Source organism: Perognathus longimembris, chromosome 4 (assembly GCF_023159225.1).
Source record: "Perognathus longimembris pacificus isolate PPM17 chromosome 4, ASM2315922v1, whole genome shotgun sequence".
NCBI classification, from domain to species: domain Eukaryota; kingdom Metazoa; phylum Chordata; class Mammalia; order Rodentia; family Heteromyidae; genus Perognathus; species Perognathus longimembris.
The window spans coordinates 756,316-769,337 of record NC_063164.1 but is presented as its reverse complement, the minus strand read 5'-3'; the positions used below and the strand labels follow the sequence as shown (position 1 = coordinate 769,337).

Genomic DNA, 13,022 nt, shown 5'->3' with positions numbered 1-13,022 from the left:
GAGGCTGGCCGGATCCGTGGCCCAGGCCCCGTGCTCGCCCCCCCCCCCCCAGCTCGTTTCACACACAGCTAAGAACCCGGCTTGATGCAGGCCCCTCTCGGTCCCCGACGGCAGCCTCCTCCCATGGCCTGCCTGCAAACAGCCGTGGCCGGCACTGGGGGTAGCCGGGCACTCGGCCAAGAGGCCCGGCAGGACCTGGGGGAAAACCCAGGTGAGGCAGTGCGGAGCCAGGCTCTGCCCCCACGTGCGCGGCGTGGACCCCACGGCCAGGAGCGCAGGAGTGGGGTGAGGCGGGGCTCAGCAGGAGGGGTGGGAGCTAGTAGGGATCCCAGGCACAGGCCCTGGTGTTGACACAGAGGCCCCAGGGTCACGTGATCGGGGGGGACTGGGGTAGGAGAGGCTACACTGGGCTGGGGCCCAGCAGGCCGGCAGAGGGAAAGGTGTTTCTGAGGCCCTTTGACAGGATTTGGGGTGCCTGGAAGGGCGGAGGACGGAGGGCACGTGGGTTTGGGTTGGAAGAAAGGCGTTAGAGGGAGCCCAGGTGGGCCCCGGTCGAGGCTGGCGGGCAGGGCAGCAGCCCGGGCCACAGGGGGCAGAGCCAGAGAGGAAGAGAGCTGATTTAACACAACAGCTGTTTACCTTGGCCCTGGAGAAAAGGGGCTTCTTCCAGTAGATTCCACAGCCCACGGGTCAGCAGCCCTGCGGGAAGTAAAGCGCCCAGACTAGGGGCAGGAGGGCGGGGTGGGTCCCTCAGCAAGGTCAGGTTTCGGAGGGAAGCCCCAGAGAGGGCCCGTGGGGTCCCAGAAGGGAAAGGGAGGACCAGAAAGGCAGTGGGGTGGTGGGAAGAGGCTCAAGAGGCCGAAGGATGTGGGCGAGGGGGAAATAAGAAGACCCCCCCCACCCCTCACCCCAACCGTGGTGCCAGGCTGGTCCGCGGCACCTCGGGATCCACACCTGTCCGTCTTCAAAGCACCGAGGGACAACCCGGTTCCCACAGTGCTGCTGGGGTTTACACACACGTACACACATGCACACGCACACACACACAAATCCACATGCGGACACCATGCCACGCGTGTGCAGATGTGACATCCGTCCACACACACCCCCCAGGAAGTGCTGAGTGCTCGCTCACGCCCACGCTGCGCACACATGTTCATGAACACACAGAGGACACACACACACACACACGTACAGGAAGCCGGCCCAGGAAGCACGCCCGTCACGCCTGTGGGTGGGGGCGAGCCACTCTCGTGCACACAGGAGCCCTCGCGTGTGCGTGTGCGTGTGCGTGTGTGTGTGTGCGTGCGCGTGCGCGTGTGCACACCGAGGCCCGGCCCCTCTGTGCTCACCAACATCCTCCCTGCAGATTTCAAAAGAGGCTGTTTACACAATTTCTAGTAAAGAAATCATTATTATAATCACATTAGGCAATTTGGCTGTAAAATTCCTGCGAAAGGCAGAGCTGCTCTCCCGGGGCGGCGGGGGCGGGCGGGGCGGGGGGGCGGGCGCCCCCCGCGTGTGTTTTGCTTCCTTTCATCTCCTCTGCGCTGGGAAATGAGAACCCCTCCTTTCGTGATGGATAGGCCCTTTCCCTGGTCCTTGACCTTCTCGGCGGATTTCTGCTGAGCTCAGCGGAAAAACGCTGGCACGGCCGTGGCTCCCACGTGTGGGGGGTGGATGGGGAGCAGAGGGGAGGCCCGGGCCCTCCCAAACACGGAACAACAACCACAGCGGGTGGGGTCCAGAGCCGGCCGGCTGGGGGCCTGGACCACGTCCCACGCAAACAGACCGCAAAGTGGGGTTTGCTTTTGGCAAAGCGGCGTCTTCCTGGACCGGGCTGAGTCGCTGTGACCCTTGCTCCCCGGCCCCCGCTGGCTTCCGCCTCCTCCCCCCCCACCCCACCCCACCCCCCGCCCCAAGGGGCAAGCCCCAGCCGCAGCAGCCTTCCCCAGGCTGCTCGTCAGGGCCTCGGGGTCGTGGCCCCAGACCCAAGCCCTCAGCCCGCGGGCAGCTCAAGCCTCCCCTCCCCTCCCCCACTCCCCACGTGCGCACGCCGTGCAGGCCAGGGCAGGGCCCGTGCCCTTGTTCCAGGCGCTGGGGTCCCACCCTGGGCCTGGCCTAGCCTGGCCTGCTGGGGGACAAGAACCCTGGCCTCTGGCCCTCCGTGGGGGCCAGCTCGTCCAGGGGCAGCGTGGCCCAGACCAGGAGAGAGCGGAGCAGGGGGCTCTGGGTGGCTCCAGAGCAGAGGCAGGGCTTCTCTGCACGCACGTACACGCACACACGTGCACACACACGCATGCACGCACACACATGCATGCACGCACATGCACGCACACACACGCACGCACACACACGCACGCACACACACGCACGCACGCACGCACACGTGAGTAGAGCCTTGTGAGGAACTCCTCCTGCCACCGAAGCTGGGCGTGCCTGGGTGACCCCAAGCCTGTCAGAAGATCCAGAATGTGGCCTCCTCTGCCGGAGAACTTCCTCCTCCCTCCCTCCCTCCTGCACTGACAGAGGGGGGAAGGGGGGAGGGAGGGAGGGAGGGAGGGAGGGACTGGCGTGGGCTGGGCACCCCTGTGAGTGTGTGGCCTGTGTCGTGGTGCTCCCTGGGCTGCTCGCCCAGCTGTCACCCCGCTATGGGGAGAGGGGGAGAGGGGAGAAGGCCGGGGGCAGCCAGAGGTGGCCGGGGGCCACGGGCCTCGGGGGCTGCCACCCAGGCAGGCCCGGGGGGCAAGGTGCAGTCCCCCAGCTCCCGGACCAGCCTTGTGGTGCCGTGGGCAGGGGGGCACCCCGGGGCCCCCGCCGGGCGTCCGCGCCCGCTCCCTGGGGCCGCCCCGGCCCCAGCCCCCAGCAGGCCACGAGGGTGCCGCGTGCCTCCCCAGGCCCAGGGGCTGCAGGCCCAGCTGAACGTGGCGCAGGAAGGGCTGGCCGAGCTGCGCCGGGAGCTGCGGGGCAGCGAGGAGTGTCGGGAGAGGCTGCGCGGGGAGGCCCGGGAGGCCTGCCGGGCCCTGGGCGACGAGGCCCAGGAGAAGGGGCTGCTGCAGCGGTCCAACCGCGAGCTGCGGGCGGCCATCCGCAGGGCGGAGCAGGAGAGGGTCAGGTACGGTGGGCGCCGACCGCGGCGCGGCGCTGGGCTGGGTCCCGAGGCACGCCGTGGTGGGGGGGGGGGGGAGGCGGGGACGGACGCACCGACGGGTGCCCACCCAGGCCTTCCTGGGTCCCCGTGCGGCAGGCTAGGCAGCTGGGAACAGCCCGTGGGAGGCGGAGAGGGCTCCGGGCAGGCCCCGTGGGGGAGCCCCGGGGCTGGGGCGGGACACGGGGCAGGGACGGCGGGGAGGGGTGGCGAGGGGCTGAGAGGCCGGCCGTGCACACCGGGCGGGTGCTCAGGTCTCGATAGATGGGTGCCGCCGGAGACAGGGGCCCCGCAGATGCACACAGGAAGCAGCGCCTCCCCCGGGAGGGTCCCCCTGCCCGCCCTGGGCCTGCACACCCACCCGGCCGACCTGCCTCACCCTCTCAGCCTGAAGCAGTCCAAGCAGGGGCAGGAGCAGAAGCTTCTGGTCCTCGAGGAGGCCCGGGAGGCCGCTCGGAAGGAGGCCTGCACACTGCGGGCCCGGCTGCAGGAGGCGGAGCAGGCACGGGGGGACGCCTGCCGGCAGCTCCGGGAGTGCCGCAGACAGGTAAGCGCCCCCCGCCCCCCAGCCAGGCTGCCCCTCGGTCGCGGGGCGATGCCCGTCGGAGCCTCGGCCCGGGGGAGCGAGAGCCGGGGAGTGGCCCCGAGCGAGGTCCGCCGAGGGCAGCGGCTGAGGCTCCCGGAGGGCGGGGCGGGGCGGCACTGCCCCGAGGTGGACTCGAGCTGAGGCTCCCCGAGGAAGGACGGGCGAGCGGCCACCGGGGCCTGCCCTGCCCGTGCCGCCTCCGTGCTCCCAGGTGAGGACCCTGGAAGCCGAGAACCAGAGGAAATGCCAGGAGGTGCGTGAGCTGCAGGCCCAGAGCCGGCGGGACGCCCAGCAGAGCCGGCAGGCGGGGCTGGAGCTGCAGAGGCAGGTGGTGGAGGCCGAGGCGGCCCGCGACGGGGCCCAGAAGGAGGTAGGAGGTCCGCCAGCCCCGCGCAGAGGACGCTCCGGGCCTGGCCGGCTCCGCGGGAAGGGCTGGGAGGAGGGGGGGCGCAGGAGGCAGCCCAGTGAGGACAGCAGGGAGGGGCTGGGGGCGAGGCCCCAGTGACGTGGGAACCTGCCCCGAATCCCACAGCCACAAAGTCCAAGTCTTGCACAGGTGCCACATAGCGTTTCAAGCAAGGGACGGGCAGGGGGCCCTCGGGATGGCGAGCTCAACCTAGTCCTCACCTGCAAGCACCAGAAGGCCGCTCCACATGGACAGGGTCCCCCCACCCCCATCCCCCGAGCCCCGTCCTCTCTGGGCGGCCTCAGCCCAGCCCCCGGGCTCAGTGTGCGGAAGCAGGGGGCCAGAGAGCCTCCTGAGACCCCAGCTGTCTGCTGGGGACAGAGGCCCCCCAGTTCAGACCCGAGGCTGTGCGTGCACAGCCACCTTGAACACCAGCAGTACCCAGAGAACGTGGGGCCCAGCCCTGAGCCCTGGTCTGCAAACGATCTCAGCCCAGGCTTGCTCCTGCGAAAGGGGTCTGTGTGCCACAGCCACACGCAGAAGGCGGTGAGCGGAGACCAGGCCCCGTCCCCAGCTCAGGAGACCCAGAGAGGCCAGGCCCGTCCCCAGCTCAGGAGGCCCAGAGGGGGCTGAGAGCGGAGGCCAGGCCCGTCCCCAGCTCAGGAGACCCAGAGAGGGTGGTGAGCGGAGGCCAGGCCCATCCCCAGCTCAGGAGACCCAGAGGGGGCTGAGAGCGGAGGCCAGGCCCCGTCCCCAGCTCAGGAGACCCAGAGAGGCCAGGCCCGTCCCCAGCTCAGGAGACCCAGAGAGGCCAGGCCCGTCCCCAGCTCAGGAGACCCAGAGAGGGTGGTGAGCGGAGGCCAGGCCCTGTCCCCAGCTCAGGAGACCCAGAGAGGCCAGGCCCGTCCCCAGCTCAGGAGACCCAGAGAGGCCAGGCCCGTCCCCAGCTCAGGAGACCCAGAGAGGCCAGGCCCGTCCCCAGCTCAGGAGACCCAGAGGGCGCTGAGAGCGGAGGCCAGGCCCCGTCCCCAGCTCAGGAGACCCAGAGGGGGCTGAGAGCGGAGGCCAGGCCCGTCCCCAGCTCAGGAGACCCAGAGGGGGCTGAGAGCAGAGGCCAGGCCCCGTCCCCAGCTCAGGAGACCCAGAGGGGGCTGAGAGCGGAGGCCAGGCCCCGTCCCCAGCTCAGGAGACCCAGAGGGGGCTGAGAGCGGAGGCCAGGCCCATCCCCAGCTCAGGAGACCCAGAGAGGCCAGGCCCGTCCCCAGCTCAGGAGACCCAGAGAGGCCAGGCCCGTCCCCAGCTCAGGAGACCAGAGGGGGCTGAGAGCGGAGGCCAGGCCCCGTCCCCAGCTCAGGAGACCCAGAGGGGGCTGAGAGCGGAGGCCAGGCCCCGTCCCCAGCTCAGGAGACCCAGAGGGGGCTGAGAGCGGAGGCCAGGCCCGTCCCCGGCTCAGGAGACCCAGAGGGCGCTGAGAGCGGAGGCCAGGCCCCGTCCCCAGCTCAGGAGACCCAGAGGGGGCTGAGAGCGGAGGCCAGGCCCGTCCCCGGCTCAGGAGACCCAGAGGGGGCTGAGAGCAGAGGCCAGGCCCCGTCCCCAGCTCAGGAGACCCAGAGGGGGCTGAGAGCGGAGGCCAGGCCCCGTCCCCAGCTCAGGAGACCCAGAGAGGCCAGGCCCGTCCCCAGCTCAGGAGACCCAGAGAGGCCAGGCCCGTCCCCAGCTCAGGAGACCAGAGGGGGCGGTGAGCGGAGGCCAGGCCCGTCCCCAGCTCAGGAGACCCAGAGAGGCCAGGCCCGTCCCCAGCTCAGGAGGCCCAGAGGGGGCTGAGAGCGGAGGCCAGGCCCGTCCCCAGCTCAGGAGACCCAGAGAGGGTGGTGAGCGGAGGCCAGGCCCATCCCCAGCTCAGGAGACCCAGAGGGGGCTGAGAGCGGAGGCCAGGCCCCGTCCCCAGCTCAGGAGACCCAGAGAGGCCAGGCCCGTCCCCAGCTCAGGAGACCCAGAGAGGCCAGGCCCGTCCCCAGCTCAGGAGACCAGAGGGGGCTGAGAGCGGAGGCCAGGCCCGTCCCCGGCTCAGGAGACCCAGAGGGGGCTGAGAGCGGAGGCCAGGCCCCGTCCCCAGCTCAGGAGACCCAGAGGGGGCTGAGAGCGGAGGCCAGGCCCATCCCCAGCTCAGGAGACCCAGAGAGGCCAGGCCCGTCCCCAGCTCAGGAGACCCAGAGAGGCCAGGCCCGTCCCCAGCTCAGGAGACCAGAGGGGGCTGAGAGCGGAGGCCAGGCCCCGTCCCCAGCTCAGGAGACCCAGAGGGGGCTGAGAGCGGAGGCCAGGCCCCGTCCCCAGCTCAGGAGACCCAGAGGGGGCTGAGAGCGGAGGCCAGGCCCGTCCCCGGCTCAGGAGACCCAGAGGGGGCTGAGAGCGGAGGCCAGGCCCCGTCCCCGGCTCAGGAGACCCAGAGGGGGCTGAGAGCGGAGGCCAGGCCCCGTCCCCGGCTCAGGAGACCCAGAGGGGGCTGAGAGCGGAGGCCAGGCCCGTCCCCGGCTCAGGAGGCCCTTCCCCCTCTCGCAGCCCACACACTCCGTGGAGGGGCACCGTGAGGTGCAGGCTGTGCCTCTAGCCCAGGACTACAACGAGGCATGGGGAGGGGGTGCAGGGGCTGAGGTAGACCTTGACAAGGGCAGCAGCCTGGTCCCTCGGCCGGGGTTTCTCAGATGGATGCCAGCAGAGCCCCCTGCTGCTGCGGTGCTGCCCGGTGCTGAGGGCCAGCCCCACCTGGTCCACGTGTCCCCCCCCCCCAAAGGCAGACACGCACGGGACGCAGATCCAGCTGTGACAGGTTGGGACTGGGAGGCTGGAAGGCTTGGGGCGAGTCTTCGAAGGACCGATGGCCTGGGTGTCCCCACAAGCCTGCTGCGCCCTTGACCATCCAGTCTGGACCTTCCCTCTGAGCGCCCCCCCCCCATTCCTCCTACAGGTCCACGGTCTGCAGCGGAAGCTGGCAGAGGCCGAAGCCACGGGGGAGGCCCGGGCAAAGCAGCTGGAGGGCAGCCTGCGTGAGAGCCGCGGAGCCGAGCAGACCCTGCAGGCCAGGCTGCACGGCGTCACCAGGAGGCTGCAGCAGGCCGGCAGGCTGGCCGACAGGCTCCAGGCCCGCCTGGACGGCGCCGGCCGCCGGGTCCGCAGTCTGGAGCGGGAGCTGGCCCAGGCCAAGGACGCCAGGCAGGACGCAGAGGCCCAGCTGGGCCAGCTGTGGGCCGCCCTCCGCCACAGCCTGGGGCTCCGGAGCCGGAGCCGGAGCCGCTCGGCCTCTCCGGAGCGACCCCGCTCCCCTGCGAGAGGTCGGGGTCCTTCCTTCTCGGCTTTGCCCCCAGCCTGAGCACCCCAGGCCCCTGGGCCTTACCACCCACCCCCCTGCAGTTTTAGGAGCTTGTGTCCATTGCCACCCCGCCCCCGCCCCACCCCCACCCCCACGGGCAGGACAGTGCCTGCGTGTCTGTCACCACATCCCCGTGCCCCCTCCGCTGTCACCTCCGGCAGGCTCCGGCAGCTCCCCGGCCAGACCCCACTCGCCGTCCCAGTGGCCATCGCCCCGCCCCGGAAGCCACAGGCCAGCAGTCGTGGACGTGTCCTTGGTGCGGGATGCCCTGCGGGACTTGCAGAAGACACTCCAGGATACCCAGCAGGAGCGGGTAAAGTGGGGCCCGGTCCCTTTGGACTACTGCCCATCCCTGGACCTGCAGAGATGACGAGCCCTGGGCCAGTGTGCGAACCACCGGGGGGGTGGGGACGAGTTCACACCTTCATGGGGCCCTTCACCATGGGCGCCGAACCCCTGGAACTGGAGCCGCAGGGGTGTCCCCTCCAGTCCATTCCCTGTCACCTCTGAGGACATGTCCCCCAGGCTGAGGACAGCTCCTCACAGGGGGACATTCTCCCTGGTGGTGCCTCACGTGTCCTCCTAGCCCACGTCTCCTGACTTGCTCACGAGATAGTGGGAGGGTTGTGGGGGTGCTGACTCAGCTTGGCTGGGGCCGGCCCTCTTTCCTTGTGCAAGGCCCCCCCCGCAAACCTGGACTCTTTGGGCCCAGTCCTTCCTCCAGTCCCCTTCCCAGTCCCCTTCGTCAGCTCCGCCTCCCCCTGCGGCCCGCAGCCCATCCAGGTCAACCCAGCCCTTGCCCTGTCCCACGCAGCCCCCGGACCCACCCCGAGCTTCCCAGCCCGCTAGTGGACTCCTCGCCCTCCCTTCCCCTGCCAGGCTGCCCTGATTTCAGCCCTTCTGCCCAGGATGACTTCCGGGCCCAGGTGGCCAGCCTGAGTGGTCAGCTGACCAGCGTGGAGAATGAGCTCCTCCAAGCCCAGAGCCATGGGGCCCAGCTGCAGAGAGCCCTGGCTGAGGCCGAAGAGGGTACGCGACCTCCCTCCCCTGCCCACCTGGTGTGCCATCTCAGAGCAGCTCCAGGAGGGCCCCCCCACCTTTACCAGAGGTGGCTTTCCAGGACAGGGGTCGGAGTCCCCCGCTCTCTATGGCTGCTGCCCAGCCCAGCCACCAGCAGTTCCCACCACAGGGCCTTTGCCAGCCAGTCCTCTCCCTGACCAGCACAGCTTCACTCCTATTGGGGGTCCTGCCCCTTCTCGCCTCCCGAGAGAAGCCTCCTGCCAACTCCCCTCTACCACACCGCTCTTCCTGTCCTCTTAAATGGGCAGCCCAGGACCCCGGAAGGAAGGAGAGATGATGGGCTGGGTAGAAGGGTCTGAGGTCTAGACATGGGAGAAGCTGAGATCAGAGCCCCCCCCCCAGTGGGTCCCCAGGCCCCCCAGGGCCTCAGCTGAGATCAGAGCCTCCCCCCACCCCGTGGGTCCCCAGGCCCCCCAGGGCCTCAGCTGAGATCAGAGCCTCCCCCTCCCCCGGAGCGGTCCCCAGGCCCCCCAGGGCCTCAAGCTGAGGGCCCCCCCCACACACACACCCAGGTGACAGATGCCTGTGGACTGGAGGGTCCAGTCCTGGCAGTGGCATCCCCACTGGCCCTCTGGGCTTAGGAGTCCCTCCATCCACCCTGGCTCCTGCTCAGGCCAACACCGGGCGGAGGGTGCGCTGAGCAGTGCCCAGGCGGCGCAGGCCCTGCACAAGGACGCCCTCAGGAGGCTGGAAGCTGAGCACCTGGCGAGCACCCGGGCAGCAGGTCAGGAGAGGCGGAAGCTGCAGGTGAGGCTGGTGCAGGGCGGGGCCGGGAGGAGGGGCCGGGGAAGGGGCCAGCTGGTGGGGAGGCGTGAGCTGTGTGCTTGGGAGCTCTGGGCCAGCACAGGGGTGGACGAGGGGGTCCCGTCGGCCTGGGGCACTGCTGGGGGGCGCTGAGCAGGAGCAGCAGCGGTGAGAGAAGGAGTCCTGCGGGCGTGGGGCACCAGCGGCGGCAGGCAGGCCGGAGGGTGATGGGAACGTGGTCTCCATGCCTGGGAGCACCGTCTTTGAGATGGTCCTGGCCCTTACCTTACAGACTGGGGACAGAGGTGGTAGCAGTGAGTGTAGGTGGAGGACCAGGGGCAGAGGGAGGCTGGACCCGGCCTCTGGGACCCGCCCAGCCTTTAGGCCCCGCCCAGCCGCTAGGTCCCTCCCAGCCGCTAGGCCCCGCCCAGCCGCTAGGTCCCTCCCAGCCGCTAGGCCCCGCCCAGCCTCTGGGCCCCGCCCAGCCGCTAGGTCCCGCCCAGCCGCTAGGCCCCGCCCAGCCGCTAGGTCCCTCCCAGCCGCTAGGCCCCGCCCAGCCGCTAGGTCCCTCCCAGCCGCTAGGCCCCGCCCAGCCGCTAGGTCTCTCCCAGCCGCTAGGCCCCGCCCAGCCTCTGGGCCCCGCCCAGCCACTAGGTCCCGCCCAGCCGCTAGGCCCCGCCCAGCCACTAGGTCCCTCCCAGCCTCTAGGCCCGGCCCATCCGCTACACCCCACCCAGCCTCTAGGCCCCCTGTGCTGCCAGGCCCCGCCCAGCCGCTAGGCCCCGCCCAGCCGCTAGGTCCCTCCCAGCCTCTAGGCCCCGCCCAGCCACTAGGTCCCGCCCAGCCGCTAGGCCCCGCCCAGCCTCTAGGCCCCCTGTGCTGCCAGGCCCCGCCCAGCCTCTAGGCCCCCTGTGCTGCCAGGCCCCGCCCAGCCACTAGGCCCCGCCCAGCCTCTAGGCCCCACCCAGCCTCTAGGCCCCCTGTGCTGCCAGGCCCCGCCCAGCCGCTAGGCCCCGCCCAGCCGATAGGCCCCGCCCAGCCGCTAGGCCCCCTGTGCTGCCAGGCCCTGCCCACCCTCAGGGTGACTCCAGTCACACCCCACCACTCTGGAAAGCTTTCCTTCTGCTTCTCGGAGACACTGGGGCTTCTGTGGGGTTTGGGAGAGGTCGCGCGCACGTGTGCGTGTGTGTGTGTGTGTGTGCGTGTGTGTGTGTGTGTGTGAAGTGCGTGACAGGGAGGGCGGCCCTGGGCCTGCAGTTCCGGGACAGGACCTGGGCTCTGAGGAAGGACCCACAGGCCCGGGCCAGGAGGCTGGCCATGAGGTCTCTCCCTGTTCTGTCTAGAAAGAGGACCCCAGGCCTGAGGGTGGGAGTGGCACTCAACACCCCGGGGAGGCTGCTGAGACACTCCCTGCGGGCCCAGAGGTGCGGGGACGGTGCCACTGGCCGAGAGCCCACACATCCCCCTGGTTTGTCAGGACTGGCCTGGTGGAGCCAGCCGCCCTGCTGGACAGCGATGGGGCCTAGGCCGCAGGCCTTCCTCTCCCCTCCCGGCAGCCCTCTAGGGAAGGTCCCCGATGAGGAGGACGTTCACCCCCAATCCCTTATAAGCAGTGAATCAGCCCTGAAGGCAGCGTCGGCCAGGCTTGACCCAGAGGCAAGGGAAGGACGCCTCTGCCACAGTCTCCAGGGCCAGGAGGTGCAGAGGACTGTGGAGGAGCCCAGGTGACCCGGCTGGGGACAGTCCCCAGGAAATGTGGGGGTTTGGGCCGTGGGGACTGACTGGGCCAGCTTGAGTGCCGACTTACACGCACGTTCGCCTGTGTCTGTTCCCTGTGCCTTCCTGACCCAGCTTCCCGTAGCATGCCGCTTACGGGGCACTTGTGTTGAAATGGACCTTTAAAATCAATCTTTATATAAACACCTTATTTGAATATTACACATTTGATGTGTTTCCTACCTATCAAAGCTGGGAGTGATTTCCCCACGGTGAACGTTTGCTCGCGTCTCCCGGGTCCCAGGGCCTGGACGGCAGGTGGTGTGGCACCCTTCTCGGAATACCTGCCTCCGCCTGCGCAAGGCTTTGCGGAAGCCCATCGGGAGCCCCGCCCCGCCACTGTCTTCTCCCTGCTCAGCCTTTGCGTTTCCGCCCTTTATAGTTCTAGCCTTTGTTTCATTGGCCTGGCTTTGGTCTTTGATCTGCCTTAGAGTCTTTGCTTTTTTCCTGTAGGAATTTAATCCACTTGCAAGTTTCACAACCACGTGGTGAGGTTTCTCTTCTGACCCAGGACAGCACGGGTTGCTCTGTGCTTCTCAGGATGCCGTCTGCGGCTCCCCGCCCCCCCCCCCCCCCCCGCTAGCCCAGGCTCCCGTCTCCCTGCCCGGCCGCCTCCCTCCTGAGTGCCAGGACCGCCTGGGGGCCTTTTGCCCACTGAGTTGTTATGTGCCCCGCGTTGGGCCACTTCCCATACGCACCCTCCACGGCAGAGGGGCCGGTCCCCTCTCCCCCGCTGCCTCCCACCCACTCCTGGGGAGCTCCCTCCCAACCCGCCCCCCAGGGACTCTGGCCCATTCCACACTTGGGGGCCACCGGGTCTGGCAGGGCCTCGCCCGCGGAGGGGGGCAGCCGTGTCCTCACCTGGACCTCCAGGGAGTGCCGTAGGCCTGTCCAGTGAGATGACCAGCTCACCACCCTGTGGCTCTGGTGGCAGGCACCCGCTGGCTGGTGGCTGAGTGCCGCCCCGCCCTGGAGTGGGCCCTTTAGCTGGACCCCCAGACTGGCCCCTGCACCTCCGAGCTCTGTGCCGCCTCTCTGCCAGCTGGAAGGGCCCCGAGACCAGTGGGGTGGCCAGGGCTCCTCCCTTGTCAACCCAGCAGCCCGTTTCACTACACAAGGGGCCGTGTGCCCCACCCCACCCGCCCCCCGTGGCCCCTGGAAACCTGCTCTCTCCTCTTCCTCCTGTTCTCTTAGCCAGGCTGAGATTTGAACTCAGGGCCGCCAGCTTGCTAGGCAGGAGCTCTACTACTTGAACCACGCCCGCCCCTCTGCTGCTCTGCTATCTGAGTGTCAGCATGAGATTCACGTTTGCCTCCACCCTCTACTGCTGCCAGGTATTTTCCCGGACCGTCCACTCCGTGGACCCGGCCCCTCTTACCTCGAGAACGTCGACTGCTGTTGACTCACAGCGTCAGCTCGGATCCTGACTGCGCCTCTCTCCTGGGGTTTCCTGTGTGTCGGGGGGGAGCTGCAGGGACTTGACCAGCCCTCTCCCAACCTTCTAGGCCCCCAGGAAGGGGCTCGTGGCCCTGCTGTGAGGGGAGGCACGGGGAGCGCCGGGAAGCAGGGGCAGGGGCAGGGTGGTTCCTCCCTCCCAGTGCTCCCTGTCCCAGGAGCCGGGGTGGCGTCCGGGTCCTTGGTGGCAGGCCCTCAGATCCACACCCCGTCTTCCAGCCCCTTACCCACGGGGACCGTAGAGGACCCACGGGGGGTCTGGGAGCCAGAGCCACTCCGCTCCGGGCCCACCCTGTGGAGCCTGGCTCCCGCCATGGCGGGGGGCCGATCCCTGGTGTCCCGCCTGGGGCGCAGGGGGCCATGCTGGGCACTGCTCAGATCTCCTCCACCCCTGTGTCCCTCCATGCTCAGCACAGGACCCTCCGCCTTGAAGGAGAGCTGTGCCCAGGCCTAGCAGTAG

At 69.4% G+C, this 13,022-nt stretch overlaps 1 protein-coding gene across 1 annotated transcript in view; it reads left to right on the top strand.

The window, feature by feature from the left end:
- Crocc2 (ciliary rootlet coiled-coil, rootletin family member 2) overlaps window positions 1-13,022 on the top strand; it is a 71,768-nt gene that overhangs the window by 46,171 nt on the left and 12,575 nt on the right. Inside the window, 7 exon segments of the mRNA XM_048344316.1 lie at window positions 2,898-3,115; window positions 3,536-3,695; window positions 3,946-4,104; window positions 7,106-7,469; window positions 7,669-7,820; window positions 8,416-8,536; window positions 9,201-9,334. Of these exon segments, the coding sequence (XP_048200273.1) occupies window positions 2,898-3,115; window positions 3,536-3,695; window positions 3,946-4,104; window positions 7,106-7,469; window positions 7,669-7,820; window positions 8,416-8,536; window positions 9,201-9,334 (1,308 nt within the window).